At 42.3% G+C, this 25,000-nt stretch overlaps 3 protein-coding genes across 5 annotated transcripts in view; 2 read left to right on the forward strand and 1 right to left on the reverse strand.

Annotated features, from left to right (window-relative positions):
- cyfip2 (cytoplasmic FMR1 interacting protein 2) overlaps window positions 1-10,696 on the forward strand; it is a 19,848-nt gene extending 9,152 nt beyond the window's left edge. Inside the window, exons 13-30 of one of the 2 annotated variants that reach the window (XM_034882990.1) lie at window positions 288-427; window positions 521-668; window positions 1,637-1,790; window positions 2,103-2,259; window positions 2,349-2,445; window positions 2,544-2,620; window positions 2,712-2,820; window positions 2,930-3,049; window positions 3,481-3,680; window positions 4,278-4,365; window positions 4,493-4,636; window positions 4,796-4,886; window positions 5,844-5,974; window positions 7,432-7,504; window positions 7,632-7,726; window positions 8,100-8,338; window positions 9,063-9,210; window positions 9,308-10,696. In XM_034882990.1, coding sequence (XP_034738881.1) covers window positions 288-427; window positions 521-668; window positions 1,637-1,790; window positions 2,103-2,259; window positions 2,349-2,445; window positions 2,544-2,620; window positions 2,712-2,820; window positions 2,930-3,049; window positions 3,481-3,680; window positions 4,278-4,365; window positions 4,493-4,636; window positions 4,796-4,886; window positions 5,844-5,974; window positions 7,432-7,504; window positions 7,632-7,726; window positions 8,100-8,338; window positions 9,063-9,210; window positions 9,308-9,475 — 2,379 coding nt within the window. In that variant the 3' untranslated portion in view covers window positions 9,476-10,696. Of the gene's footprint in view, window positions 1-287; window positions 428-520; window positions 669-1,636; window positions 1,791-2,102; window positions 2,260-2,348; window positions 2,446-2,543; window positions 2,621-2,711; window positions 2,821-2,929; window positions 3,050-3,480; window positions 3,681-4,277; window positions 4,366-4,492; window positions 4,637-4,795; window positions 4,887-5,843; window positions 5,975-6,375; window positions 6,678-7,431; window positions 7,505-7,631; window positions 7,727-8,099; window positions 8,339-9,062; window positions 9,211-9,307 lie in introns of those variants that run through there. The other variant, XM_034882991.1, reaches the window with a different exon arrangement.
- A 2,496-nt stretch (window positions 10,697-13,192) lies between these two features.
- On the forward strand, window positions 13,193-21,688 carry hmmr (hyaluronan-mediated motility receptor (RHAMM)). 2 transcript variants are annotated; one of them, XM_034884234.1, is made up of 20 exons: window positions 13,194-13,383; window positions 13,654-13,752; window positions 13,855-13,931; window positions 14,047-14,121; window positions 14,621-14,809; window positions 15,365-15,451; window positions 15,586-15,697; window positions 15,784-15,849; window positions 16,663-16,736; window positions 16,834-16,904; window positions 17,264-17,610; window positions 17,720-17,859; window positions 18,246-18,460; window positions 19,049-19,165; window positions 19,276-19,434; window positions 19,536-20,213; window positions 20,322-20,394; window positions 20,646-20,822; window positions 20,922-21,075; window positions 21,215-21,688. In XM_034884234.1, the coding sequence occupies exons 1-20, from the start codon at window positions 13,338-13,340 to the stop codon at window positions 21,229-21,231; spliced, it is 2,973 nt and encodes a 990-aa protein (XP_034740125.1). In that variant the 5' UTR covers window positions 13,194-13,337; the 3' UTR covers window positions 21,232-21,688. The 2 variants fall into 2 exon arrangements, with proteins under 2 accessions (XP_034740126.1, XP_034740125.1); XM_034884235.1 differs by lacking the exons at window positions 19,049-19,165; window positions 19,276-19,434 and having other exon boundaries at window positions 13,193-13,383.
- Window positions 21,689-21,897: 209 nt separating this feature from the next.
- Window positions 21,898-24,644, reverse strand: insb (preproinsulin b). Its single transcript, XM_034883746.1, has 3 exons — window positions 24,311-24,644; window positions 22,867-23,069; window positions 21,898-22,193 (listed from the first exon to the last, which is right to left on the reverse strand). Exons 2-3 carry the CDS (start codon window positions 23,054-23,056, stop codon window positions 22,048-22,050), a joined length of 336 nt encoding a protein of 111 aa, XP_034739637.1. The 5' UTR covers window positions 23,057-23,069; window positions 24,311-24,644; the 3' UTR covers window positions 21,898-22,047.
- Window positions 24,645-25,000: the final 356 nt, after the last annotated feature.

A 25,000-nucleotide genomic window follows, 5' to 3' on the forward strand; every position in this document is an offset into this window, starting at 1 on the left:
ATGTGGGAGAAGGAGTAAATATAATATAGGTATGTATATAGAAGCATTTTTGACTAAATTATTGAACATTTTGTGAAAAAACCATATCAGACACAAATTAATATTCCTATCTGAAGGCTTTTTTATGTCCTAAAACATGTCTGGAGGCCATCTTTACTAGACACATATGAGTATAAGTGGTATTGGGCTTGTCATCTAACTCTCTTTCAGGACATGAATAAGTGTATTTCCCAGAGTTGATGGCCAGTAGCCATTATGACCAAGACGCTGTGTAATGACGTGTGTAGGTTCTGATGGGCCGAATGGAGTCAGTGTTTAACCAGGCCATCAGGAATACCATCTACGCAGCGCTGCAGGACTTCGCCCAGATGACCCTCCGAGAGCCTCTGCGCCAGGCTGTACGCAAGAAGAAGAACGTCCTCATTAGGTATTCACGCACAATGATGATCTGATCAAATGTACGTTAAATAGAATCTCGTGACCTCAAGCACTTCTCTAATACTGTGTTCTTCATCTGTAGTGTTCTTCAGGCCATCCGGAAGACGGTCTGTGACTGGGATGGTGCGAGGGAACCTCCAAATGACCCGTGCCTGAGGGGGGAGAAGGACCCAAAAGGTGGATTTGACATCAAAGTGCCACGCAGGGCTGTAGGACCCTCCAGCACACAGGTAAGACAGGAAATAGATCAGGCTGCTTGAGGAAACAGAATGCTGTTGGTTAGAGCTGCACCATATGAGGAAAATATGCAATAATGGTGTTGAACATCCCACTAATGATATTACTCGTGATAAATAAACACATATTAAAGTGTACTCAGTTCTGCATTTCTGCTACTTTCAGTATTCTGCTAAAACAGGGGTCTTCAATGCTTTTTTCTAATGTTACATTAAACATACATGTGGAACAGGTACATCCTTACCTAAAGGCCAGCAAACCATCATCAATGTCTTTTTTTCACAAATAGGCAGATTTTTATTTGCTAATAATATGTTGTTGAAAAAGCTGTAGAATACTTTGGAAGTCCCCCGACCCCCACGAGTATTGGACCCCTGTTGAAGATCTCTGGTACACAACCAATTGCTTGTTGGCTTTAAAACAAATGAAAGGAAATCATTTCATTGATTCATTCAACATTCTTTTATTGAACAAATTGAACATAAAGTTGAATAGGAAAGGCAGCACTACATTTTGAAGTGCGGTTTTGTTCTGATATTTTCACTCTGAGTGACTTTGAGGATATGTAGCAGCCTTTCATGATGCGTTTAGATCCGACTGAAACTAAATGGTTGACTGAAAACATTCCCATCTGGAACGGGAATCACAAGGGTTCTAATGTTCACACATCTTCTGACGTACTGTAGTACTCCATTTTTGTTCTCTGTTACAGCACACATTAACATGCAATCTCATCAACTGCAAACACTTTTGTTTTAAGTGTTTGGGTTGTCTTTGAGCCAGGCTTTTAGTTTGGAAGTTAACAAACACTCCAAATAGTGCTAATTTCTTTACTCCATGCTACACATGCAAAGGATAATCAGCAGAAAATAGCAGATATGCTAAATAATGAGGTGGCAAATGATGATTAATGGTTTATTTCATTTGATTTTATCTTTGTACCTTTGCCTTCCATCTGCAGCTGTACATGGTGCGCACCATGCTGGAGTCATTGATTGCAGATAAGAGTGGCTCGAAGAAGACTCTCCGCAGCAGTCTGGATGGACCCATAGTGGTGGCTATAGAAGACTTCCACAAGCAATCCTTCTTCTTCACACACCTGCTCAACTTCAGCGGTGAGTACAAAGTTGCAGAATAGATTGCATTAGCAAACAAACTGGAATGATAAAAATTGCATAATTGAAGCAGCTCATAAACAAATGACCTGACATCATAAAGTCAATAAGAAACTGTAAAGACAGCTAGAGCAACAAAATAAGTTTTCTCAAGAAGCCATGCAGAGCTGCATTAAAGTTACTCATCAACAGTGTCCACATTCTGTCCAGGAAATCCTGTAAAAAACACTCAGCCAAGCCACTCAGATTGGAGCCAATTTAAAGGTATTCCTTCATTTTTCTGCACCCTGCTTGTGTCCTTCCTCCGCCCAGAGGCCCTGCAGCAGTGCTGTGATCTGTCCCAGCTGTGGTTCCGAGAGTTCTTCCTGGAGCTGACCATGGGTCGCAGAATCCAGTTCCCCATTGAGATGTCCATGCCCTGGATCCTCACCGACCACATCCTGGAGACCAAGGAGCCCTCCATGATGGAGTAAGACAAAACCTCCTTTGACAAACACACATTATGTCTGTACCTTGAGAAAACAGGCTGAATTATAACTACAATTCTCCCTCCTCCAGATACGTGCTGTATCCTCTAGACCTCTACAACGACAGTGGCTACTACGCTCTCACGAAGTTCAAGAAGCAGTTTCTTTATGATGAAATTGAGGCTGAGGTAAAATCTTACTGCTATTACAAATAAATTTGCAGTGATCTTGACCTCTGTGTTGCTCTTCAAAAACAGGACCTTCATGGTGTTTTCCCTATCCGCAGGTTAACCTCTGCTTCGATCAGTTCGTCTACAAGTTAGCAGATCAGATATTTGCCTACTACAAAGCAATGGCTGGAAGGTAGGAAGGGGCCTTCCTTTCAATATGCTTGGAGCTACTGGCAGACAGTGTCTCTTCCAACTTCAATGACTAAATCACATGTGTTTCACAGCGTCCTCCTAGACAAGCGCTTCAGAGCAGAGTGTAAAAACTATGGTGTGATCATCCCGTACCCTCCATCAAACCGCTACGAGACGCTGCTCAAACAGAGACACGTACAGGTACTGGACACATGGAACGCAATGCTCTATGGTTTCTTTTCTACTTCATATATGTATGGATACAGACCCAGAGCCAGTATTTCCTAACCATTACTCCTGTGTCTTGCAGCTGCTGGGTCGCTCTATTGACCTGAACCGTCTGATCACCCAGAGGATCTCTGCAGCGATGTACAAGTCTATGGACCACGCCATCAGCCGCTTTGAGAGCGAGGACCTCACCTCCATAGTGGTGAGATCACACACCACAAACTAACATCAAATCAACTTTGTGTTCTCACTAGTCTATGTCGGCAGAATATACACCACTGTCCTCTGTGTCTGTGTTGGTGTTCTAACCTCTGGTGGATTTCGGAGGACTATGGTTACCTGGTCCTCAGATCTCTGCAGGGTAAATTCAGACAGTGCCCAGGAGGTAAACCAGCACCTCTCCATCTACCAGTCCACCACCATACTTTGGTCCGTACGGGGACTTGAACCAGCGACCAGCCACCATCCAGTTCCTAACCCAACTCCTTACAGACAATTGTGATTTAAAGCACGTTTTCCTCCCATCCGGGAATGCTGTGTGGACTAGCCAGATCCTCCTTCATAGCGCTGTGGAGGAAGGTCTGGCAATGCCAGACTTTGTTCTCATGCACTTCCTGTCTCCCTTGTTGACAGGAGTTGGAGTGGCTACTGGAGATCAACAGACTAACCCACCGGCTCCTATGTAAGCACCTCACCCTGGACAGCTTCGACGCCATGTTCCGCGAGGCCAACCACAACGTCTCCGCTCCCTATGGACGAATCACGCTCCACGTCTTCTGGGAGCTCAACTTCGATTTCCTCCCCAACTACTGCTACAATGGTTCAACAAACCGGTCAGTTTGCAGGGTTTTTCCTGGCTCAGAAGGTGCCTTTAGGGGGGGCACAATTATGAAGCAGGGGTCTGGGGGTCCTCCCCCAGGAAATTTCCTGCATTCTAATACATTTACAGGCACAGATTTATGGTGAAAACGTCTTAATTTATCTCGAGGAAAATTAAAAAATTGGGCAGGTAACAGTTCAAAATTTTTTATATAATGGAATATAATTCTTTAAGAGAGGGGGGGCTTTCATATCCCACCACAACTGACCAAAAAGTCCAGTTCAGTTGATTAGCATGAACAGGGCAGAACAGTACCTTTTTTCTGTTTCCAGAAAAACAGACCAAAAGCAGAAAGTCCATGTAATGTCCTTTACAAATGAGATAAATGTGAGACCTACTATCTGACATGTGACGTGCATTTTTCTAGTAATACTCAATACTCCTAGAATTGTAATAATTGAAAATTGCATTACAAATGGAATCGACCCGCCTGTATAATGAAGAATTGAATTGTCCCAGCCCTGTAAGGTTGTTGGTGGATGTTGGTTCTGATTTGTGTTTAACAAGCTTTTATTTTCTCTCTGGGTTGTAAACATCGTTTTCTCTGCAGCTTTGTACGTACAGCCATTCCCTTCACCCAGGAGCCTCAAAGGGACAAGCCAGCCAACGTGCAGCCTTACTACCTGTATGGGTCCAAGGTACAAGGCCACTTGAATTTGATCTGACAGAAAAGATTTCCCTAGTCTTGTTGCAGCATGTGTAAAGGAAAGTTGTCTTCCTTGTTCTATTGATCAACACACCTTCTATTTCCTCCTCTCTTCTCAGCCTCTGAATATTGCCTACTCCCACATATACAGCTCCTACAGAAACTTTGTTGGCCCGCCCCACTTTAAGACCATCTGCCGTCTCCTTGGTTACCAAGGCATTGCTGTAGTGATGGAGGAGCTGCTAAAGATTGTCAAGAGCCTGGTATTTTATTGTCATTTTCCAATGAATCCCTTAAAACACACTTTTTCTGTTAGTGTGCTGAATTCTTAGTGATATTTTGTTTTGTTTTGCTCTCTCTTTGGGCCCTCTCGTCCCTTAACCTGCTGCGTTCTATCTATCTCCCATGTTGTCACTTTGCAGTTACAGGGCACCATCCTGCAGTACGTAAAAACACTGATAGAAGTCATGCCCAAGATCTGCCGCCTACCGCGCCATGAGTACGGCTCTCCAGGTGACCTCACAGTCCCCACTGTTACACCCAATAGAGTGCACGTGGGGTTATATCTGTAGAATTTATAACATCAGTTTTCATACCGTTAAAGCTGTTTTAAGTTATACTTATAACATTTAGATGCCTAGAAGAGTGGAGACAGAAATGCCTTCACAAACTCCTCCTGAGTCAGAATAGTATTATTGGGCAGTTGGATTTATTTTTATTCAGTTGCTACATTTAATACACTTCCATGCAGTTCTAGCTCAGTCCTTCTCCATGCTAACACTTTGTGCACATGCTACAGTACCTCTTTGAGTGCAGTCAGGGCTTGGACACATTAATGGAAAAAGATATTACTTGTAGCAGCAGTTAAACATTTGCAGCACACAGCCAGCAGAAGAAAAGGCTGACAACATAAAACAACTCTACATCAGCCGCCAGCAGTGAGGAAAAAACCAACTCTGCTACAGTGGCAATCAATTTTTGGATAGGGGTCTAATATAACATAGTAAAATAAATATACATTCAAAGTCACAAATTATGCAATACAGAAATAAAATGGACAGCAACGCTTTAAAATGTAGTCAAGGCATACAAAAATGTCCCATTTAATGTGTAGTGACACTTCCTTCTACTGCTCACCTGGTTCCTGCCATGCCTGTGAGCTGTTAAGCAGATTAGAGGCCAGTCAGATGGCATACTGTATCCTTAATGAAGAGGGTTTAGTAATATGTAGATTACATATATGTATATGTATGTGTGAACCTGGCTGACTGCCTGTAATCTTACTGGCAGCACATCCACCCTTGGTCTGCGGTGAGGGCCTGGTGCTCGGACCAAACGTGGCTCAGCAGGGCAACTGCTCGGCTGCACGTTTGACTGTAGCATCAAAATGGTGGTTCAATAATAGATTTTCTTTTGGTCTAAAAAAACTGGATTTAGCTAGGTGTCATGGCTGTATTTTTGCCATTCCAGGTATCTTAGAGTTCTTCCACCATCAGCTCAAGGATATCATTGAGTATGCTGAGCTGAAGACAGATGTGTTCCAGAGCCTCAGGGAGGTGGGAAATGCTATCCTCTTCTGTCTGCTCATCGAGCAAGCTCTGGTAAGACATTTCCTTTTAGCTTCAAACTTTTATATCACTGGATGATACCCCTGATTCTATCTTCCACATGTTGTTTATCTCTGTATTTTCCTGCCATATTAGGTGTCTCCCCTTATTCCTCTGCTTTCCCAACCCTTCCACTGTTAATTCCCTGAGTGGTCAGGGTCTGCTAATGTGTAGCTGCCTTGACTGCCAAGTCTTTGTGAGGTGGAGCAATAACCTGGGCGCCTGGAGGTTTCTGCCCAATTTACGATGTCAATTCACGTCCTTAATCAAATATGAGGGACAGAAACTGTCAGGTTCCCAGTCTACGTGCCCCCAAGTATGTTTGATCTGTGGTGTGTGTTTTTTTCTTCTGAAATACAACTCTATTTTTCATTACACGCTGGCAACTACCACAGGTGGTAAGGATTTAGGTTTTCTTTTTGGTACCAAAATAACACTGAGACGGAATGCCCTTTTCTCTTTTATTTCTTGTTCGTTTGGAATACTGTGTTTCTGTTTCTTCTTCTTCTTCTTCTTCTTCTTCTTCTTCTTCTACCATGTTAGTTTGGCTCACACGGTTTTACCTCCAATCATCCATGGAAGCAAAGGGGCTGACACAATTTGGCTTTTTATTTTACTAGGAATTAAGTGAACAAATCACTTTTTACACAAAACCCTAAATAAAGTCTTTGTAATTACAGACATTTGTTTAAGAATGGTTATTTGGTTATGATGGTTGTGCCTTGTCCTCCATGGAAGAGATGATAGTACCCGTCTGGTTGGTTGTTGGTACATTCCTCCTCCCTTCTCTCTTCTGTTTCTGGGTGCTTATGATGCATGTCTACATGGACACTACTAACTAACTCAGCCGTCATTCACACTTTTTCTATACTGTCTGACCACACTAACTTGTGTGTGTATAGGTTGCTAATGCGTATCTTTGTTTGGACTGCGTGTGTGTGTGTGTGCGTGTGTGCGCGTGTTTATTGCATTTTTATCATTGCATGACTCTTTTCTCATTCATCGCCCTTTTAGTATCAAGATGCTACTTCTCTGCATTTAGTTAAGCTTGTTGTCTTGACTAATGATTGCCATGGCAACCACATAGATACCTAAATAGGAATTCACATAGCTGGAGTACCACTAACACACTAACAGTTTATTTAGATGGGTTTAAACTTGATCCATTGCTACGAAACCAGATTAGATGGGATGCTGTACTTAGAACAAATGTATAATCCTTCTAATAATAGCCTGTCATCATGGCTTGATAAACATAGCCTCATGGTAAACACATTAGCTGAAGATAGTGTTGAGTAATCCATCTGAATACTCCTACGCCATGGAGCTCATGGCAGTCTCTTATATCACCTCGTGGCTCCCTGCATGCTCTGTAAGGGTGTCCGGAAAGCCGAGGGAGTGGTGTACTTTGAATTGAAATAACCCTTTCTTGTGTTCTGCTTGAATCTTAGTCCCAGGAGGAAGTGTGTGACTTGCTTCACGCTGCCCCCTTCCAGAACATTCTGCCAAGAGTCTACATCAAAGGTATACACAAGGGTTAGAAGCAGTAAATGCAAGGCAGATGGATGAAAAAACTCGACTAGCACGTCCATTTATTTGTCATTTTGGTACAGTATGTAGATGGGCCTCCTTGTGTTTGTGTGTTATTTAGAGGGAGAGCGTCTGGAGGTCAGGATGAAAAGGCTGGAAGCCAAGTATGCCCCTCTTCACCTTGTGCCTCTAATTGAGAGGTTGGGAACCCCACAGGTGAGTTCAAAACAGGGCTGGGCAGAATATTGATTATTATATCAACATATGAGGCAGGATATCATTATACTTTTTAGATATCGTAATATGGCATAAGTGTTGTCATTCCCTGGTTTCAATGCATTAATACATGCTACATTACAGTGAAGTGATGATATATTTTCTGGACTTACTGGACTGTTCTAGCTGTTGCATTATTTGCCTTTGACCATTTAGTCATTATGTCAACATTACTGGTGATTATAATGGGGTGATATTTAGCTCTAGCTCTAGTTTACTAGATAATGACCAATCTAATACTTTATTGATAAAAAATGTCTCCCTTAATATTTCAATACAAATAATAAAATATTACGTCTGTTCTTTTCACCAGCAAATTGCCATTGCCCGTGAGGGGGACCTGCTGACCAAAGAGCGCCTGTGCTGCGGCCTTTCCATGTTTGAGGTCATCCTGACACGCATCCGCAGCTTCCTGCAGGACGGGGTGTGGCGCGGGCCTCCGCCCACCAACGGTGTGATGCATGTCGACGAGTGTATGGAGTTCCACCGCCTGTGGAGTGCCATGCAGTTCGTCTACTGCATCCCCGTGGGCACACACGAGTTCACAGCAGAGTAAGTATGTGTACAGTAGGAGTACGTTTCTGCAGCCAAACATGCCCATGGAACTCAACTGCATATCGGCAATACTGCAATACTCTGTTAAATTATAAAGGTTATGTTTTACCCTGACTTATTACCTGGCGGGATTGTGTACCTTTTCTGTTTACTTGAATGCTTGATAAGCTTTTTCAGTGAAAATGCCAGAAATCTGGCCAAAAGCTAAACAAAATACTGTGAAAGTTTTTACTCATGGCTTGGTGGAAAAGCTGCCATTTGTAGAAAGAGAAGATGTGACGAAGTTTAATAGAAACAGACTTTTTCAGTACACCTTGACGTTTATTCTTTATCATTCATATCATGCTGCTACTTCTGACATGGCTCTACTTCAGTGTGAGAAATAAGAAATTAAATACAATAAATAAGTGGCATTGTGGCACGTATGTGTGACCACACCTTCCAGACGGGGACATTTTTGCATCAGCAGCTGATACAAACACTACAGGGTACACTTTGATCACAAGAGACGAGTTACTGTTTCACAGTTAATTATGTCATGCTTAATGGCCCTATTTAGCTTTTTCCTGTTTTAGTGTGTTATAGATTTTTGTGTAGGTAATAGATGTATAAAGCACAAAAGAAAACACATTTCAACACATTCATTTTTCTCAACTGTCTGAAAAGGCATTGCCCACATTCTTGTTATAAATTCCTCAATTATTGATGTTATTAATTGTAGGCAGTGCTTCGGGGACGGGCTGAACTGGGCCGGCTGTGCCATCATTGTGCTGTTGGGACAACAGCGTCGTTTTGATCTCTTCGACTTCTGCTACCACCTGCTCAAAGTCCAAAGACAGGACGGCAAGGATGAGATCATCAAAAATGTGGTGGGTATACCTTTATCCACTACATTTACTCACACACATGAACACACCTGCCATGCATCGTCCAATTCATTCCCCTTTCTGTTGTTTTCCTCGACAGCCACTGAAGAAGATGGCAGACCGCATTAGGAAGTATCAGATCCTCAACAATGAGATCTTTGCCATCCTCAACAAGTACATGAAGGCGGTGGAGACGGACAGTTCCACTGTGGAGCACGTTCGCTGTTTCCAGCCTCCTATACACCAGTCCCTGGCTACCACCTGTTGAAAAAGACCCTTCACACACAACACACACACACACACTCAAAACACACAAAGCTGTGAAACTAATTTCTGCCTCTGCCTGGTCTCGTAGAGTTATAGATTACTACGAGGGCTTCTCACTGGCTTTAAGAATCCAATGACAAATCCATTTCAAACTTTTCTTCTATCTTAAAATGTGGCTGTCTCTGAATTCTTGGAGCATTAACCCTTAAATGTGGACCAGGTCAGAAGTGGAAGTGTATATTCACACTTTGTCTTTTTTTATTTTGCTATCTGTGTGGCTCTCACTCAGACTCATGCATGCCTTCTCTTATTCCTCCCGCTGCACACCTGTGGATCGGACCACTGACACAAATGCCAAAAGAGTATCTCTATCCTGTAATCTGAAGCCACTTGTTTGGATTCCCAGCCATTGGGACTCATAAACGCCTTTTAGAATTTGCAGTCAAGAGCGGAGGCAAAAGTAAATCAAACGTGCTTTAAATAAAAGGTAAAATAATGTAAGAAAATAACTCCTTTTTCTAAGTTCTTTAAGGATCTGTAAACACGGTGCTCATAAGTGCTACTAGAGTTACTAAGGGTACCAGTACAGGCACCAGTACCCCTGTGCTACCATTACGCCTGTCCTCTATTACCAGACCTGTTTATTGTGATACATTTCAGTCATTTGTAGAATAATCTGGTCTGCCCTTGTTCATGGTACAATGCATCACGATGTCTATCATGATGCATTTGAATACTTACTCACCTGCTTGCTTTCAAAGGAATGAAGGTCCAGTACATCCCATAATGATTTGCTTTTATTTCTCTCGCCCCCTTTCTTACATCTTTCTGACACATTTGTATTCAGTACCAGTTCCACTGTAAATTTCACTGTTGAACTAAGTGAAGTGTTGAGTGTTGTAATTGTTCTTGTTTTTAATTATTAATATTTTAATTTACACATCCTTGGTATACTTATACTTGCCTCTCTACTACTACTGGCTAGAAACCTTATCAACTGTTTCCCCGCCACTTAATCTCTTTCTCTCTCTCTCTCTCTCTCTCTCTCTCTCTCTCTCTCTCTCTCTCTCTCTCTTTCTCTTTCTCACTCTCTCCCTTGTTTGTCTGTTGGAAAGCTTTTTATATTCTGTACATGAATACAGTGATATTATTTACTATTTGGAAAAGACACAACTTCAACTGGGTAAATGTGTTTGCTTTTTCCAGAGTAAAAAAGAAAGAGGATTATAAAGTCCCTCTAGGTTGGATAAAGACTGTGCTGTGCTAGAATAAACTGTTCAGAGTGTGAACGGATGATTTCGGTCTAGCAGAGCTATGAAATACTCAGCATATAACAGAAAAACAAAAATCAACTAAAATGTCAGTTCTAATTTAATAAATATAGTCAGTATTTACTATTGTTGGACTTTTGTTTTAGATTTAGCAGTGTTAGCAAAATATGCAAAATGTGTCCTATTTTTGATTTCATAAGAAGGAAAAAACAAATGCATTATTAAGAAGTAACCCTCCCCAAACTGCCCTCTAATCTTTTTCTGCTCCATTTTGAATGAACAAACCTTTTTTTTAACGCCAGTGTCTTTTTATCATATTTATTCAACTCCGATTAGTTGTTCATTTAAGGTTAATCTAGTAAAAACAAGGAACTAACGTATCATCTCAAAACCTTAGCATGGCGAGTGTAATTTATTGTCATCAATGGCTCCATTTGTGACATACGGCTTTGTTTATTATATTGTTGTACAAGTGACCATGTTTTGAAGTACAAAAAAGTGGAGAAAAAGAATATAAAATGTACAACAATGGTCCTACAAAGGATTTGAAATTATGTTGTATTTCCATGAAATAAAAAAATGTTTAACTGAAAAAATGACGTTGTGTTTAGGATTTTGGTTTTTCAGGGGGTTCTACCTTAAGTGATAGATAGATAGATAGATAGATAGATAGATATTTATTTTAAATATTTTAGGTGCTCTTCTTCAGCTTGTCTGTGTTCTTGAGGTGTGTACATGTAGAACAAATAATTAGCTGGCTAGGTTTGTTGACCCACTAACATGTACACACAGGGAAATAGTTAATATGTATAGACCTGCACAGAGGAAAACCTTCAGACCATATGGGGACATACATTTTTCAGAAAATACTATAATTGAGCAGTTTAATAAAATCAAATGTGATTTTTTTATTATGTACACATAGAGTATAAGTTCACAACTGAGAAAACCCTATTTGAACAGCTTTGTAATAAGTGTTATAGTTTCCTGTTCCGAGTCCTAGATACGCTATAGATACACTGTATTACAGTAATTCTTAATGGATGTAATCAAATCTAACATGTGTTAGGAGCAAAGGAAAAATGTCTTATTGTTTTGCAACATATGCACATATGCTGTTATGAGGGTATGAATTAAACTCTCGCCCAATAGGAACAAAAATGTCTAAATCGACCCGCGGAAAGCTGCTGGTTCAGACACGATACCGGGCTGCTTGCTTAGGGAGTGTGCAGCCTAACTGTGTCATGCCCTCACGGACATATTCAACATCTCCCTGAGTCCGGCTGCTGGGCCTTCATGCTACAAAACCTCAGCCATCATCCCTGATCCAGAAACCCCCCATCCTTGGTCTGAATGACTACCGGCCCGTAGCACTCACTTCATTGTTAATGAAGGGCTTTGAGAGACTAGTAAAGGACCACATCTAATCTGCCCTCCCCCCTTCACTGGACACATTTCAGTCCACCTACCGCCCACCCCGCTCTACTGGGGATGCCATGTCCACTACCCTGCACTTTGGCCTGGAACACCTGAAGAAACACACAAAGTTCCTGGGGTTCACGTGGCTGACAACCTGTCCTGGGACCTGAACACCTCCTCCCTCATCAAAAAGGCACACCAGTGTCTGCACTTCCTGCAGCGATTGAAGAGGGCCCACCTCAGTCCATTCATCCAGACCACTATCTAGAGGGGCACCATTGAAGTGTTCTGACCAGAACATTTCTCCGTGGTTTGGGAGAGGTACCGCCGCCGAGAGAAAGGCGCTGAGCAGAGTGGGGAGGATGGCAGAGCGGACTATACGGGGACCACTCTGTCGCTGGCCCAGAAAAGAAGCCTGTCAAGTGACCCCAGTCACCCTGGCCACCCCCCTCTGGCCGGAGTCACGGTAGGTACAACTGCTTCTGCCCCACTGCTGTCAGACTGTAGAACAATGAATCACACTAAACCACACCAAACACTCTGACTACATTCATATACATAATTATCTGTTTGAATGCACCTTATCTGTTCTGACTGCAATATTTTAAAGATGAATGTTTATACTCCCAACTGTATATATCTAGATATTTATATTTCTCTCTACCCACGCACCCATACTACCTGCACACCCATCTAAGCATTTGTTTATTTTTATTTACATAGCTAATATCTCGATTTTCTACGGTGTTTTTAATTGTTTCTGTGCTCTACTTTGAAAGCTGTGAACTTTGCATGTTATTTCCTACTACAGTGTGCTGTGGAATGATAATAAAGAAATCTTGAATCTTAAAAAAAGCTCAAGGGGTTATATATTAATCTATGGATGGATAGTAAATACTACAAATACTTCCATACACACACACACACACACACACACACACACACACACACACACACACACACACCAACGCTGGGATGGGAGGGGCAAAGAAGGCGGCGGCGGCGGGAGGGGGGGGGCAGCGTCACCCAGGACTCGCTGCCTATTGGCCACCCGCACGTAAACGTACACATGACGTTATTTTGAAATTTCAGCGGTGAAGCTGTTCAGTGTGTGGGACTGCTCCACTGCAGCCTTATTGAGACGGTTAGAAAGTGTACTTACAGTGGATTGAAATGTCTTTTTCACGAGCCCCGTTGAAAAGGTTCAACGAGAACGTAGGTAAGTGACGTCCAAAAGCTAGTAACGTTAGCATATTGGGAAACTATCCACTACAGTTGGTCAACGGTATGTAACGTTAACGTTAGCTTGTGTTTGACGTTAGCTAGCTAGCTGACATCTATAGCTAATGTTAACATTAGCTAGCTAGCTATGTACGTTAAGTTACTGTTGACGTTAACTGTAATTGCTAAAACAAACGTGACCTAGGTTCAGTTTACATGTTACATGTTTAACGTTAAACCAACAATGATGGCTCTCATTGTGCCGAAGGTTGTGCCCCTCCACCGGGGTCCTATGAGATCAAACCAGGGGACCTGAAGGGAGCTGCTTCCTTCGACAAATCTGATCGATTCAGACTTGTCAAGGCAGGTGGGTACATTTAATAAGCACAATGCAGCAAGGAAATACAAAATAAAGTTATCTAAAGCATAACGTTGCGTGCCACTTATTTTTCATTAAATGCGTCTCCAGCCGCTATGCAGCCACCATCGCCCTCCAGAAGCTTCATGGTGTCACCTGTCCGCAGGACTATGTCGGTCGATGGTCTTGTAAGTTGTATTTTATCTCATCATGGAGTTACTCAGATGTCTCCTCAGTAACATATCAGCCTGTCTAACAGCTGCTCCTGTCCTAAAACTAACCCGATCGATGCCTTGTGTCTAGGTTGAAGGCTCAAGTGTAAAGAAGAAGAATACCATGACCATGGAAAGGAAGCAGCAACAACTCTTAGAGAAAGAGGTATCTAACACACACTTCATCAAGGAACATATGTGCTACAAGCTGACCACATATCAGAATACCTTAATGATCCCCTCAGGGAAATTGTTTAGTTAATGTTCCTCACAGTCAAATTGTAAGGTTAAAAAGTAGTAAGAAAAGTAAAGTGTATGAGGTAAAAATAGCTACAATAAGATAGAAACGTTAAGCAAAGTGAGATTAGCGTTAGGTCAAAAAGCAAAATTAGGCTAAAAATATGGTTTCCAAAACAATGGCTTGTACAAATTCTATTGTAGTGCAGTGTGAACACACAGTACAACATAAATAAGTACAGAGTTTATACAAGCAGCAGCAGTGATGATAATAACAGATGTTGCACGTGTAACTGACAAAGTTCTGCACACAATAGTCTAAGAATATTGTGATGTGAGTCCATATTTGATACGCTTTAGGGAGGAGGTCCTTGTTCTAATATTACTGCAGATGTTGAAGGTCTACGGGTTGCTTTGTTTCTATCCAGATAAGGTCTCTGGTTCAGCAGCGAGGGGAGCAGGACCGCCGCCTGTTGGCTCTGGAAGAGGAGCTGAAGAAGGCTGAGGCCAAGCTGCTGGCTGCAGTCAGGGAGAAGACGGGCCTGGCTGCCAATGTCACCACCCTGGACAGACAGCGGGCGGAGCTCAGGAAAGTCAACGAGTTCCTAAAAAACAAGGTGTGCTTTCCTTTGATTTTCCTTAGGGATGGGGGGGGGAGGAATTTAAAATTTTTATATATTGCAATTTTACTGTATTTTTGCAATGAATTTTTAAATGGATTATTATCCCTTGAACCGATATCTTTCATTTTACCAATTTATTCACCTAAATATTTTCTGTTTATGCTTTACTGCCAACGGCAACTAAATCCCATCCGTTTCCAGTGGAACAGACCAAAAGCAGAAAATGCAAAAAATCAATGTTTGAAAGATAGAACCTTTTTTTATTGTCAATATACAAGTGCATAATGAAACTTTGCATAGCTTTCTTCTTGTAAGGGAGCTAAAAAACAAATACATTATTGTGTACTGCTTTACAAATGAAGTAAATGTCGGACTCACACGTGACGCGAATACTCTTTACTACACTTTGCTTTTAGAAATGTCTAATGGTACATTGGCTTTAGAAGTGAATTATTCAACTTTTGTTAAAGAAGGTAAAAAAAAAATCTCAATACTCAATACTTTTGAATTGCAATAAATGAAAATCGCACGTGGGTTTTATTTCTTTAGGTCTCCGCTGACACTACAAAGAAGAAAATCAATTCTCTCACCATGGAGCTGATGGAGGCCAGGAACACAGTGGATGATAAAAACAAGGTATAACTGGTGTACGCATACAGTACTTCCTTAATTACTCAGTAAATCATCCTCTATTGGTTTAATCACAGCTAGTAGCTAATCACATCTTTATCCGCCGTAGATGCTTATGGATAGTGTGTGTTTGTGTCCAGGAGTTAAATGTCCTGCAGATTAACACTGAAGGCCAAGTGAAGGTGCTGGAAGCTGACCTCCAAGCTGCCAGAGCTGCTGTCGCTGCTCTGAAGGACAGGAACCAAGACTTGGGTAAGATTTAACAGCAACAGATGCTACTAATGAGACACACATGTTGACATGTATAGAAGAATAAACGTTTTTACCTTTTTTAATAGAGGACCTCCATCAAGTGACCAAATCCCAAAATGAAGAGCTGGAGAATGAGAATGCTAGATTGCAAGGTGAGTTCCGTGTGCATGGTCTGCTTTTTCCTCAACACACTTTTTTGTATCCTTATGCAATTTGGAAACAATATTGAATATTGGCCGATACCGAGTCTCGATCTGATACTCAAAACCATCGTATTGCAGATATTGCAAGTGGATGTTGGACCGTTTTCACTTTCTAGTTTAAATTACTTCCACACTGCGGACATTTATATCATGTTAATGTGCAATGCCAAGTGACTTGCGGATTTACGTTCTGCTGCAAATTGTGTCACTCAGCTGCCGTAATGATTAGATTAAAGCGATCGGGGTAACTACTTAAAAATTCCCCTAATCAACTCCGATGTAATACTTGCTATCAGGACATCCCTACACACACTTAGTTGTGTTTACCCACTGCATCTTAAAAAAAGAATCCTGGAATACTTTGTTTTAAATACACACTTTTACGTACGTAACATGGCTGCCAACGTGAAACATGTGTTCCTTTTGGATTGTAGGTTGCGCACATTTTCAGAAATTAACACTATGCAATGCAATTCATCACATGAGCGTGGGGGAAGCATATCATCCGACTCAGATCAGCGGCTGTGCCAAGGACAACATGGCTCTGATCTGCCCCTAATTCATTTACATTTAATCCTACAGGTACACACAAAGTCTGCAGACAAGTATGTAAACAACGCCGTTGATGCCGCTGCTTCGCTACTCGTATGCATTGTAAAAAAGCTAGTATATCTGGGCCTTGAGATGTTTGGATGTCCCTTTAATGTGCATATGTTTGTGGGTTTGCTTCCTTATCAATCATTCTGTTTTATTTTTTCCCAGCTGTGATGCACGAGCTGAGAGAAGAGACCAGAATCTTGCAGGAATACCTGGACACAGCCAACGACCAGATTCAGGTATAAACTTGGCTTGTAAGAACAACTCTTACAAAGGGTGGACATTTTTTATTCAGACTTTGTGAAAAACATGCTTGACCTGTTTGTGTGTTCTAAGGATCTCCGTTTGAAGCTCCAAGAGAAGACCCGGGAGAACACTGTTGCTAGTTCTCAAATGGAGAAAGTGAAGTAAGCAAATGCCTTATGTCCCTTAAAGCAAGTTTAGCTCTCAGCTGTATGCCATGACACTCATATGAAGGGATGTAACGATGCAAATGTCTTTCTACTTAGTAATTTTTATGTGGGATTTGTTTTAGGAATCTATTAATTTTTTAACATAAAACAATTTCACTGTCACTTTTGATAAGAGGACACATCATTTGTTTTGCAGTTTATATAAATAAAGGATTTTTTTTTGGCTTGTGTCTGCAGCTCATTCTGTTAAAAATTATCCTAAGAAAATCGTATCGTGAACTTAAAAAAATCATGAAGCAAATCATGAGTTGTGTGAATTGTTACATCCCTACTCATCTGCCACTTTCCCACAGGCAACTAGAGATGGAGCTAGAAACTATCCAGTGTATGCTGGAACAAAAAGAGGAGGAGGCCCAGCAACTCCAGCAAAACCTGCAGGTGTCTAAATATGCTTTAGTGGAAGTGGAGAAGAGGCTGGAGCACCAGGCGCTGGAGCTGAAGGCTTCACTACGGTCAGTGAGCGACATGGAGGAACAACTGGACTTGGCAAGCCAAGAGCTCCAAGAGTCTCAGGCGACTGTTCGACAGCAGGAGGCAGAACTGGCTCGCCTGAGAGAGGTCCTCAGACGGACGGAGAAGGAGCTGGACGAGAGAGTGGCACATCTGGAACAGAGGTGTTTGTTCTCCGAGGAAGAGAGAAGTATGTTCACCAACATCCTGTAGCCATGTGGATTGAAATTGCAGAAATCATTGACTGTTATGTGATGAATGACTTGTGGGATCATGTATTTCTTCTTCTTTTCTTTTAGGCAAGACTCAAGAGGAGGGGATAAGGAGAGTGGAAGAGTTAAAAAAAGAGCTCATCTTACTTAAAAAAGATGAAAAGAAGAGACAGATTCAACTCGGGCTTGAACATGCTGCTCTTACTGAGGAACTGACAAAAGAAAAGGTTACACTCGCATTTGTCTCACATGGCATTGTGGCTGCTCAATTATGGAAATAACATCTTAATCACGATCATTTTGGGAAATATAGAAATCCCAATTACTTAGCACCCTTCCTTGTTGACCTTTGGACAGATGTTGCAATTATTAACTTGAAAAACAAAAAAATAAACATGGAAAACTATGAAATTTCCCTTCATACTTTCCATTCAGAACAAAAGAAGATTTAAGTTTGCTTGCAAAACATAATGTGCAACATAATTGTTTTTTTGACCATTAGGTCAAAATTATAATCTCGAATACAATTTTGATTCATTGCGCAGCCCTACATGGCACATCCTTTTTTGATTCAGTGCTGGATGACATAAACCGTGACTTTTCTTCTCTGCAGGCCCTGGTGGACTCGCTGTCTGTGCTGGTGGAGCGGGAGAGGGAGGAGTCTGAGGAGCGGCTGAGGCAGATGAAGGAGGAGCTGGAGGAGGTGCTTGGAGAGCTCGCCGTCCTGGAGGAGCAGGAGCGTCGGACGCATGAGGCGGCCGAGAGGCTGCAGGAGGAAAACGCGGCGCTGGAGAGGCAGCTGAGTGATACCAGCACACTGTTCCAGAGGTAAGCAACCAAAGGCCAAGCATACTGGTGAGCAGGGTCTCAAAAAGTTGAACATTTCAAAATCCAAAATATAGACCTTAAAGCTTTAGTTTTTGATATGAATGAACATCCGTTACATTGTATAAATATATATACAGTACAGGCCAAAAGTTTGGACACACATCATTCAATGAGTTTCCTTTATCTTCATGACTATTTACATTGTAGATTATCACTGAAGACATCAGAACTATGATTGAACACATGTGGAATTATGGACTTAACAAAAAAGTGTGAAATATCTTAAAAACATGTCGTATTTTCTAGTTTCTTCAAAGCAGCCCCCCTTTGCTTTTTTGATAGCGCTGCAAACCCTTGGTGTTTTCTCAATGAGCTTCATGAGGTAGCCACCAGTTTAGTTATATTACGGCAAGAACCAATGAGCTAAGTAAAGGGTAACAAGTAACTATTACTTTTATAAATGGAGGTCAGTCGGTCTGGAAAATTGCAAAAACTTTGAATGTGTCCTCAAGTGCGGTCGCAAAAACCATCAAGCACTTCAACAAAACTGGCTCACATGAGTTAAAAACTGGGTGCTTGTTGTTTTAGTAAGAACAATGACGTGGCATCCTTGAAAGAGGAGCATTTCGCCGCCATGACAGAACTCCAGGAGGCACACACAAACTCTCTGAGCAAGATGGCAGACGTTGTCACAGAGCTGGACAGGTGAGCAGTCCAGTTGTCAGTATTCCTGCTGTGTGAGTTGGATTAGTGTTTGTTTAGGTTAACATCCAGTCAATGTGTGAGTGTCACAGGCTCCTGGTCTTACTTTTTAGCGCCAAACAGGCTCTGCGGGTAGCCGAGGGAAGACGGAAAGATTTGGAAGCGGAGGTGGAGAGAGTAATTCAGCAGAAAGAGGAGGAGGTCAACAGAGTGAAGGAGGGTTTAGAGGAGCGGCAGTTGGCTGAAGCCAAAGCCAGGGAGGAGTATTCAAGGTACGCTTCCCAATTAACTTTGAGTCTGTGTAGAAATAAATATATAGCATGTCACTTTTCTCCCGGTTTCTTATATTGCTCTTTCTTCCTCGACTTGACAGAAAGTTGCTGGAGGTCCAGACGCGCCTTGCACAGAAAGATGAGGAGATAAAGACCATGGAGGAAAACCACACTGCACTGATCCATCAGCTACAATGGGAGAGAGAAGAGGCACTGAGGCAATTAGAGGAACAGAGAGGTCAGGGTGTAACCCTGCTCCAGAATGAGAAGGAAAAGGCCCGGAAACTGCTCGAGGAGGTCAGCCAGGAAAATGGGACATTACTGGAAGAGCTCCAACAGGAAAGAGAAGAGAGAGTTAAAATCCAGACGGCCCTTCAGGAGGAAAGAGCAGCATTGGAGGCTGCAAAAGAAGCCCACCAACAGGTCAGGTCAGAGGAGCTCCGACTACAGGCGGAGCTTCACAGAGTCGACGGTGAAAACAAGAGTCTCCTGTCTCAAGCAGCACTCAAAGAGCAGGCCACGCTTGCTCTTGAAAACCAACTAAACATGGCAGAGCAGGACAGGAGTCGACTTCAGTCTCGCCTGGATGAGGTTGGGCAAGGGGGTCTGAGCTTCCAGGCCCAATTGGACCTCATGGAGGAGAAGACCCGAGTTCTGCAACGCGAGTTGGAAGAACAGAAACAAGACAGCCGCGCTCTGGAGGAGCAGGTGCAAGTTCTGACTCAGGAGAAGGTGGCACTGCAGTGGGAAATGGAGGAGGAGCGACATAAACTCCAAAGGTGAACAAGATGTGGATTTGTTTGTTTTTTTACGTGTTATTGTTTTTTTATTTATTTATTTTTTAACAATTGCACGCACATTTTAACTCATCATTCCTACCCTCTAAGCTCCCAGAGTTCAGAGATGGAAAACTGGAGGGAACAATATGAGGAGCTGTTTACAAAAGTCAGGCCCTTCCAGGTCAGTCATTTCTACTCATTTAGAATATGAAATCTCTGAATAGTCCCTATCCTCTTTCATTAAAGCTGCAAAGTCAACTGTTTGATGCAGTTTCACTGCTCTCATCGACCTTGTTTCCAGCTGGATGTCAGTGTTGCCTTTACACCTCGTTGAGCTGATGCAAGTGGCCAAAGCTAAGATTTCCTGCAGGCTGTAGTTAAAAGAAACAGAGTGAAACCCCTCTCAATGTTAATGCTGCTGTGTGCCCGCAGGAGCAGCTAAATGCGTTTGCGGCAGAGCGAAATGCACTACTCAATGAGAACGGAGCAAACCAGGAGGAGTTGAACAAGTTGTCCGATGCCTACGCTCGTCTGCTGGGCCACCAGAACCAGAAGCAGAAGATCAAACATGTGATGAAGCTGAAAGATGAGAATATCACCCTGAAACAGGTGATCCATGCCAGCAGCACTGACTGCTTTCCAAACCATAGGCATGCGTTTTGTCTCAATCCTGAGTGCCTGTACTTCTCCATTTTTTTCTGTGTGTAGGAGGTGTCTAAGCTTCAGTCCCAGGTGAGTCGGCAGAAGAGGGATCTCGAGCAGCTGAAGTCGAAGCTCCCTGGTTCTACTTGCCGCAGGTTTGATCCCAGCAAAGCTTTCCAACACGACAAGGAGAACAGGCAACGTGAATCTCTTAAGGAAGGTGAGTACTAACTGCAACACCCTAAACCTATAGTATATAGGGGCAGAACACACACGATGTGATGACAGTTGATGATTTTGACCTCATGTGGTTGGTGAGATATTTGTGTGGAAGCCTAATTCTTTGTTTGTTTTGTCAGGAAATTATTGTGCATAATGGAGCTGTTCTGCCAGACAAGAAATGACAACTATATTGAATTTCTATTGGGCTTTGAAATACTTATGAACCTTTTTCTTTGATGCTTTTAAATCTGGATTTGTACAAATATTTTTGTGTCCATTTTGTTAAGTGGTTTTACAGCCTTTTGTGGCAAATTGTTACATAGAGAGTGTATGTATGCATCTGTTTTTGATTTTAAAAAGACATGTTAGCAGTAGACTCTGGCCAGAAGCAGTGTGTGAAAATAATAAGGTAGTAGATGGCAAGTCTACACACAGTCCAGAGGACAATAGTATAGTCTGCATTAAGATATGATCTGTGTTTTGGGATTTTATCATTTTAACTTTCTTAGCATCTGCTAGGGTAGCAGAACCAGTAACTATTTCATGTGGGATAGTTCATAATAACTCTTTCTTCTTTGTAAATAAAGACAGATTTTAATACTCTTGTTAAACTAATGTGTTACTGAGATTTTTTTTTTCTCCCCAAATGTAAAAACTTGCTCTTTACAAAGCCTTTTGTGCTTGGATGTTCTCGGCCATGTCTGCCCTCAGCCAGTAGAGGGCACTGTAGGACTGCAGCCACGGGTCGGAGCGCAGCGGCTATCAGCACACGTTTCATCCACATACTACATACCCGCTACAAAGTACACAAACCCACATCTTTGCAGAATGGAGCCTTGGAGGAATTGGTCATGAAGCTTTTATTTCCTTCAATTGATAAGACACAGCCAGCAAGTATTGGACCAGAAGTTGATTTTTTTTAATTTTTAATTTTACCAGCTATGAGTGGTGCTAGTCGTGGAGTGGCGAGTCAGTTGCAGTAGCCCTCCAGGTGATAAATGCTGCATGGCTTATAGCAGCACTGCTCCACGATGCCTCTCTTCACCTTGGGCTCTTCACGGCCAGGCAGAGCACTCTGTAGCCGCTGCGCCTCATTGGCCCTTTTAGACAGGAACCCTTTGAAGAGGAGCAAGTTTCCTTAGCCCTGCGTTAAGTACTGCTGCTGCCGCACAAGCCTTCAATTCCTCAAAATACAATTTAATCACACACTTAATAGAGCCTAAATGGCTAGGTAATCTGATCTCCCCAATCCGTTTAGTCTTGTTAATCTACACTTCAAGGAGTGGAGATATGACAGAGCTCCATCAGGGGCTTATCATAGTTTAGACATCTAAGGATAAGTTCAAACATCAAGATGATGTTTGAGGGTCCAAATAATACATAATGAGGCATTTTGGGATTGAACAAGGTTTGTGATTATTGGATTTGTGACAACATGGATGTTGAGCGTGACATTATGAAACCAAAAGCCCGGCCATGCCACTGAATTCAAACGAGGCCTGAGACGGGTCTGCACGCTTATGACAGGTCGGACAAATGCATAGGTTTAGTTTCCAGCATGTCGCCTCCAAATAATATCTCCAGCTGCAATCCAAATTGGCTTTCTCGTTAGACGGAGTCTGAACTCTAAACACGGTGTGCCGTGAACGCAGAGACACAAAGCCAGCCTGGTGTGGTGGGGTTAATGTCATACGGTTCTTCCTGAACTCCCACCATTAAGGGGACAATTAGAACTTCTTTTCCACAAGTTTACAGAATAAATCAAAACTGTAACGCGGCCTTTACTCACCTAGCAGATGCTCCAGATCTCGCTTGTAGGGTCGGTTTGGCCTGTAGAAAAAGCCCCGCTCTCCACACACGAAGTACAGGGCGTCCACCAGGCTGGAGCCACACAGGTGCTGGTCGGGGGCCGAGGACACCCCTGGAGAGTAGAGCACCAGCAGTAACAGCATGGAAACCACGTTGAGTACCCTGGCCATAGGAGGGAGACCTCTTGGACAGAGCACATACAGAAGAGTTGACACCGAACACGGTACAAAATCTGATGTACTTCATATTCTGCTAAATTTCAAACCCAATCCGTAGAACTGAATCCACCTATCAATAGGTAATACCTTGAGGCCAGATGTGGGGAAAGCTTAAAGGATGAAATGATTTGATAAGACCTCTTCTTGATAACACTCGGGCACTACACAGCCACTTTCTTTTAATAACTTTAGATATGTTACGATGTTCGTTTGAAATTCCACCAGATAGCTTCAGGCTTTGAGAGTATAATAACTGATAAAAAACACCGAGGGCACCAATACCCCAACTCAAAATAAGGGCTTTGAAGTTAGCAGAAAACTGGACAATTCATTATTTCATTGGAAGTCAGAGAGCAGACATGAAAAGCCGCTGGGACACAAGGTCCACTGAAAAGACATTAGGTAATATTTGACTCAAATCTCTAAAGCTGAAGCTAGAGTGAGTCAAAGATTAAGATTTTTTTGTCTTGATGACCTAGGTTGACTTCAATCAGTTATTTACCGAGGTGAGCTGGTAATGATACGTCTAAATCCCTGAAATAATTGGATAGGCTTAGTGCCCTAAGACTCTACCAGGGTGGACTGTAGCTTGTCTTTGGTCATATTTAAATTGTTCATTTAAGTTATGTTTCTACACAGGACTTATTGAAGTAAATGATTATTGATTTGATTTTAATTCCTTATATTTCCAGGGTTAATCAAAGCACCATCTATTGCAAACTAGACAGGATGCCGACACCATCGCCGTGGATACTGTCAGTGTTTCCACAAGGGCGCTCCACACCTCGCTCTCTCGGGTTTAGCGGCTATAATGCTCAGGAGTGGGAGTGATCTGGCCAAGATTACAGAATTTTCATTTGTCAAATCCCATTTGTGATGGATACTTACCAGAGTTGGAAGTTCAGCTCCTGTTTCAAGGTGAAAAACATATTTAGCAGTCATTTGGAAGCTATATAGACCTTTTTGTGGACATTTTATAGTGTACTGCAGACTATTGGATTGAAAATGAATCATTTTAACAGTGTCTTTAACAATGCAGCTGTGCCAGCCATTACTACATTGGCAGAGTGCTCTTTCTGGCCCGCCACTCCTCTATCCCTCTTAGCTGTATCCCAAGCTCGTGCAACTCTTTACTCTCATCCCTGGTTATTATACACATCAATTTAAACTTTGAAATCTTAAGGAAATACAGAGAAATTTGCTTACCTGTGTTGAGGCTTCAGTGCAGCAGAGCAGTCGGTTGTTAAAAATGAAAAGGCTAGGTCTATGGGACTAGAACGGTACAGAGACGATCTCCACCTGGCCAGGTATAACTTTCCCCTTTATAACTCTGCACCTGGCTTTTGTCAGCCTCAGCGGGAATGCCTGGTCCTCTCATTAACACTCTGACCCGTAAGCATGTTGATCCTGCTCTGGAGTGGCACTAAGTCATTTAACTGAGTGGGAACCAACATCAGGGTTGGGATAAATTGAAGGGATGGCGGCCGCAGATGGAGACGCCCAATTTAATCCCTGCTGTCCTGACTGGCACCTCTCACACTCTCTCACACAAGACAAATGCGTCATCTTGTGGTCACGTACTGTAGATTAGAGCGCTTCCAGGCCTGTTTAGTGACCACTAGTGGTGGCTGTAAAGTAGAGCTGTGTGCATGAGTAATGAGCAGTCTGTCTATCTGTCTTATAATTATTTATTTATTTATTTATTTAAACGACTATAAGTTAGAAATGTCATGAAATAGAATAAAGGTAGGCTATGAGGTAAGATAGTCGCACTCTAGTTGCCACAATGCAAAGAAAGACTAAATAATGAATCAGCGTTTTGACATGACAGTCTTCAGGGTATTGATGCATGTGTCAGCTCAACAGACATGAAATGGGGATGAGTGTTCTCACTTT

Source organism: Etheostoma cragini, chromosome 10 (assembly GCF_013103735.1).
Source record: "Etheostoma cragini isolate CJK2018 chromosome 10, CSU_Ecrag_1.0, whole genome shotgun sequence".
NCBI lineage: Eukaryota > Metazoa > Chordata > Actinopteri > Perciformes > Percidae > Etheostoma > Etheostoma cragini.

What these genes read in the sequence shown, in the direction of transcription:
- hmmr (XM_034884234.1), top strand. Translation starts at nt 13,338, where the DNA reads ATGTCTTTTTCACGAGCCCCGTTGAAAAGGTTCAACGAGAACGTAG. An exon ending in ACCAGCACACTGTTCCAGAG is followed by an intron (nt 18,461 to 19,048) that starts GTAAGCAACCAA and finishes TTGTTGTTTTAG; the next exon opens with TAAGAACAATGACGTGGCAT. An exon ending in AGAATATCACCCTGAAACAG is followed by an intron (nt 20,823 to 20,921) that starts GTGATCCATGCC and finishes TTCTGTGTGTAG; the next exon opens with GAGGTGTCTAAGCTTCAGTC.
- insb (XM_034883746.1), bottom strand. Translation starts at nt 23,056, where the DNA reads ATGGCCAGGGTACTCAACGTGGTTTCCATGCTGTTACTGCTGGTGCTC. An exon ending in AGATCTGGAGCATCTGCTAG is followed by an intron (nt 22,194 to 22,866) that starts GTGAGTAAAGGC and finishes TCCTCTTCAAAG; the next exon opens with GGTTCCTGTCTAAAAGGGCC.